Source organism: Phoenix dactylifera, unplaced genomic scaffold (assembly GCF_009389715.1).
Source record: "Phoenix dactylifera cultivar Barhee BC4 unplaced genomic scaffold, palm_55x_up_171113_PBpolish2nd_filt_p 001176F, whole genome shotgun sequence".
NCBI lineage: Eukaryota > Viridiplantae > Streptophyta > Magnoliopsida > Arecales > Arecaceae > Phoenix > Phoenix dactylifera.
In genome coordinates, this window is record NW_024068513.1 from 48,513 (window position 1) to 53,807 (window position 5,295).

Genomic DNA, 5,295 nt, shown 5'->3' on the forward strand with positions numbered 1-5,295 from the left:
AATAGGTCTCAAATAGGTCTTGAATGCTTTGGAATCAAAACTACTATTCTACTCAAGAGAAAGCAAAGCTCGAGTAAAAGAATTCTTGGACCTTCGAGTGACTTTTTTTCTTGAATCAATAAAAGTTATTTTTCCTCTTTGTTCATCTCTTCAATTAAAATTATTTTCTTATCGTTGCGGACTAGGCAATATCTGAATTTAGTAGCTTGTTTTCAAAGACTAGATGATTTTTTTTCAGATAGAACTTTAGTTGCTTTTTTTTTTGGTACCATATAGAACCACTTTTAGATTTGGTTATAACAAAGTTAATTTTATTATGAGATGGAAGGAACTTTTGGATACTAATACTAGGATTGAATGTCAAGATAAATATCAATGTTGTCTGCTCTAGATTTTTTTTTTTTTAAGAAAAGAATTGGGCAAAGCCCTTATCACATCCCCAACACATGATTTCTGGTCAGGGTGTGGCAATCGCCGCACACTCATAGGAAGATTTGCCCGCAAGCACGTAAGACATCTTATCATGATATCATAAAGCGAGTAGCGGAATCACATAATATTTAAATAAGTCAAAAATTGAAATAACTAAAAGAAGTCAAACTTTAATGGCTCAAAATATTCAGCAATACTCGAAGGTCATGAAGCAGCTACGATAAATTCATTGTTATGACTACTCCTTGAAGAGGAAAACTTTAATCATTAAGGCTTTATTATAGACTCATTCCTAGTAACAATCTCCATAAGGCTTATAAAATCATTAATCAGGCATAAAGGAAATTAATTAATTGAGCTGTAAACTCATTACATATGAATATTAGTAGTCAAATGAAAGGAAGATATATTTGTACACCAAAAAAAAGAGGAAGATATATGCCAAAGAATAAAAGTTTTTGATCTCAATTACCAAAGCTTCTGGTTCGTCATTCTCTTGAGATAGGCGGTTGATCTCTTGACATAGTCGGTCAATCACTTGAGATAATTTTGCTATCTCAACTCGTAACTGTCTCATCTAATTATAAGTAGTCCACAAGATTGTTGTTAAATAAAAATGAGTAATTGTATGGACAAGCCATCTACATGAAAATAAAGTTCATATTGTGTAACGAAATAAGTAGAGTTTAATAACATTTCTCATATAACTAAAACAACGTTAAAGATCAATTAGTTTACAAAATCAGATAGAGGATAATAGGTCTTAACCCGAAACAAAAGCTCCATATGATATTCCTGATCATTTTCTGCCCAGCATTTGGTTGATTCCCAATTAGATAGCTTGCTGCTGTACCAAACAGAAGGAAAAAATGAGAAACCAAACAATTGATCGGATGTTAATATGATGCCAAGTTACACTTAACTATTTTATGATGTAATAGAAAAGAAGCCTTGTGAATAAATCCATGTAATTAATAATATTTTATACTAGGAAAAAGAAAAGCATAAATGATCGTGAAACTAATTCTAATATCACCAAAAAAAAGGAACTACTTTTAAATTTGAGATTAATAAACGCCTTATGTAGCAATAAAATAGGAATATCATCAAAATATATTTACCTTCCTGATTTGGTTTTCCAAAGAGGGTCCATATTTTTTGCAATCTCTATGTCATCACCTGATAGCTTGCTAGATGATTCTTTTGTATGTCTAACATGTTGATCCCTTGATTTCTGCATAACATGAAAAGAAGAACAAGTGCCTTCTCATGAGGAACTTAGAGCATATATTTTAGTTCTGATGATGGACAAGCATAAAAACATCATTATCTACAAAAGTTGTTTTTGTTGAAAAGTTAAGACAATTGTTGTTATTTCCCATTATTATAACAACCACCAATTATTTCCCTTTAATGGTGGTTAATCAAGGAGGCCATATTACTGGGTTAATAGCATTAAATGGCATGTTCTCAAGATTTGGCCTAAGTGAATGAGTAACTGGGGAAGGCATTCGTTGAGTGAATGGAGGACCTCAGGGGTTGGATGCATGCCTTCATATGATTATAATAACACAAGTCGGGTTAGGAACAATGATGGAAAATCTTGGGGTTCTAAACTAAATATATCGGCTATAAATGACAGCATCATTAAAACGACCCTTTTGTTGCACTCTTTGGGGTGTTTTAAAACATGGAAACTTGATACACTCAGAAATCTGTGGATCACAGCGGATCACAAACACCTCAGTTTAGTTAAAATTGTGAGTACAAAAACAATGAAAGAAAAATTTAAAAAATATAAGATTAGGTTTTGGTAAACCATAAAACAACGCTTCATCAAGATTATATCAGTAAATTACAAGATTATATCGAAAATTTAAGATCTAAGAAAAATTGCATGACCACATAATAATTCGTACATAGTATGATTATGTTATTAATCGTAAGTAATAAAATCAGCATAGTACATTTATATTGCAGCATATACATGCACATCGTGTGTCCTCTTTTGTTATGATTTCATAACGGTCCCAATGAAATCTGAAGGGGCCCTTCCACAGGTATTGCATCACTCTCAAAAAGGAAGCTGTGCTGCAGTGGGGAGAAACCATCCCCTGCAGCCAACTAAAAATTGATGAGCAACAGGGCACAATAGGAACTCTCTACAGGCCAAGATCATTAAAACAAAACTCGAACACCCACTTGAACCCGCCCAACAAGGAAAAAACAACAATAGGGTATTATAGATTGGTCTCAAAACCAGCAATCAGAAACCAGCCCTCAAGGCCACGATCATTATATGAAGTGCTCTTACTTGAAAAATATAAATATATGATTAACATCAGGGCAGCAGGTTACCTCCTCGTCTTGCTTAGTTTCTTTCTTGTGTTTCCTGGGATTCTTCTCCTGTGATGGATTCATATTTGTGGCCTCGTCAAGAAATTTCTGGGACGCCGAACCCTCTACTTTACGCTCTCTCTTCTCTTCTTCTTCGTCTTTGATCGAGTTATATATATATATATAGACGCACATATATATTTATTCTTTGGTTGACGCAGCGGGGAAGCGTTGAAGTTGGTTCAGAGATGCTGAACCAGAAACAGAGTTCGAAACAGGGGATGCTGAAACTCTTAGAACAAAGTTCTTTTCATAACGTCGGCTGGAAAAACAATAGACGCCTCCTAAGACTTTAGCGATGCCTTATATAGGCTACGCATACCCTAACCCTTATTAACAGGGTTTATTGAAATACCCCGCGGACTCTAAAACAGGAAACCGAAACAAACAAAGGACTCCTAACCCAAACGGAATTCAAAAACAAACAGAATTCAGAAACACAACAGAAACAAAAATTAAACAACTCGGTCGTCAGCTACTCCGGATTTCCTTGGGTGTTCTTCTCGTCCAAACGCTCCGTCTCAGCCGTGATTTCCGGTCCGTCGATTTGTATATTCCCATTCTCTTTGTATTTTTAGAATCCCGATCTCAGAGAAGTTTGTTTAATAGGAAACAACTTTCCAAATTTTTCTAATGGAGAGAATCTCATGTGTATGACATTAATTGGTATAACAATATGCCAATATTAATTCACTTGTCGCATCATTCGATCCTAAAAAAGAATGTAATTTAACAAATGGATTAGAGGATTACAGCAATATCAAATTTTTAATTTTTAAATTTGTCTCATTATTCTTTTCATATTTTTATTACTACATGATTCATTTTTTTATGAAAATTATATATATTTTTGTTTTGACTTGCAAGTTATCTCTGAGTCGTTGACATACTCAAATTAGTAAGGCATCGCGCGAGTTGACTTTGCAAGTTGTTGTATAAGCATTGACCAATCTACTTTTGACATTGAAATTAGTCCATGGCCTTATTATCAAAACTTTAAACCAATCCTAGGAAGAACATGACCCTAATCCAGGTAGGAATATACGATCTGATGCAGGATGGAGGTAGGGAAGGAGAGACAGAGAGAAAGAGGAGAAGAAGAAAAGGCGGAAGAAGAAGAGAAGAGAGGAGGAGGAAAAAGAAAGTAGGCTAATCTTCATTCATCGTTCATTAACACTAAACAAATGCATGTTCCATATATATATATATATATAGGGTCACAAAATAACAAATAGGTTCCTACAAAGAAAATAATCCGAAAAGGATCCTCAAATAACAATATGCAAATAAATCCAATCAATCCAGCTACAACGAAAGTGGCTGGATCGTCCTCTTGCGACGACCGTGATCCCGCAAAACAATCAGTTCTATACTAATGTCCGTACTAACTTCTTCGGGTAAGAAGAAAGTCGACCTCGACGAATGGCGCTGGTAGTACTCCAAGAGATTTGGGTCAATGCGCTGGAACTCCTCACGTGTAATCCATGTAGAATCGGACTCCAGGCGTCCTCGCTAGCGAACCAAGAAACGCTGAATACCCCTATCACTGGTAGAAATAGTCCGCTCATCTAAAATGGCATCAATATATTCTTTTTGTGCTGGTGGTAAGGGTAAATGTGTCGGAGATGGTATGGAATCAAGAATAGGAGCAGCATCAAGCTCAAAGGATGGCTCAGTGAAAGGGTCAGTAGGAATGGAAGTGGACCTTTGTAAGCAACTAAATCTTCAATATTAAAAGTGGAGCTAATACCAAAATCAGAGGAAAGATCAATGACATAGGCATCAGTGCCAACTCGTTGCAATACCCGAAAGGGCTCAGCACTATGAGCCTACAGTTTCTTAACAGTTTCAGATGGAAACCGCTCAGGCCGAGTACGTATCATAACATAATCTCTAGTTTGAAATTGTTTATCCTGCTTATGAGAATCAGCTTGTAGTTTATATTGAGCATTACTCATATGAATGCGCTTGCTAATTTCCTGATGCAGAGTATGAATATATTGTGCAAATGCATGTGCAGACTCAGAAATTCTAATATGTGGGGGCATAGGTAGGAGGTCTACAGATTTTCGAGCTTTATAACCATGGAGTACCTCAAATGGACTCATCCCGATAGATCTATTAACCAATGAATTATATGCAAATTAGGCGACAGGCAGGATAGAATCCCAATTACGATTGTGTTCACCTACTAGACTCCTCCAAAGGTTACCTAGATTTCGGTTGACTACTTCGGTTTGGCCATCTGTTTGAGGATGATAAGCAGTAGAAAATTTAAGTTTGGTGCAAACCAAATGCCACAAGGTTTTCCAAAAATAGCTCATGAAGTAGACATCCCTATCAGACACAATAGTTTTTGGTAAGTCATATAATTTAACAATTTCATCAAAGAAAATCTTGGCTACTCGAAAGGCATCGGAAGTTTTGGAACAAGGAAGAAAGTGGACCATTTTAGAAAGACGATCC

At 35.7% G+C, this 5,295-nt stretch overlaps 1 protein-coding gene across 2 annotated transcripts; it reads right to left on the bottom strand.

Annotated features, from left to right (window-relative positions):
• Nucleotides 1-554: 554 nt before the first annotated feature.
• LOC120108106 lies at nucleotides 555-1,637 on the bottom strand. Of its 2 annotated transcripts, none has more exons than XR_005509595.1 (3): nucleotides 1,554-1,637; nucleotides 1,201-1,276; nucleotides 555-1,009 (listed from the first exon to the last, which is right to left on the bottom strand). XR_005509595.1 is itself a non-coding variant. In XM_039121661.1 (3 exons), the coding sequence occupies exons 1-3, from the start codon at nucleotides 1,583-1,585 to the stop codon at nucleotides 815-817; spliced, it is 306 nt and encodes a 101-aa protein (XP_038977589.1). In that variant the 5' UTR covers nucleotides 1,586-1,617; the 3' UTR covers nucleotides 555-814. The 2 variants fall into 2 exon arrangements, 1 of the variants encoding a protein (XP_038977589.1); XM_039121661.1 differs by having other exon boundaries at nucleotides 1,201-1,279; nucleotides 1,554-1,617.
• Between the last annotated feature and the right edge of the window lie 3,658 nt (nucleotides 1,638-5,295).

Excerpts from the sequence above, each read along its gene's own strand:
- LOC120108106 (XM_039121661.1), bottom strand. The coding sequence starts at position 1,585 with ATGGACCCTCTTTGGAAAACCAAATCAGGAAG. Across the intron at positions 1,280-1,553 it reads TGGAAAACCAAATCAGGAAG|CAGCAAGCTATCTAATTGGG; the intron begins GTAAATATATTT and ends TGTTTGGTACAG. Across the intron at positions 1,010-1,200 it reads ATATGGAGCTTTTGTTTCGG|ATGAGACAGTTACGAGTTGA; the intron begins GTTAAGACCTAT and ends ACTTATAATTAG.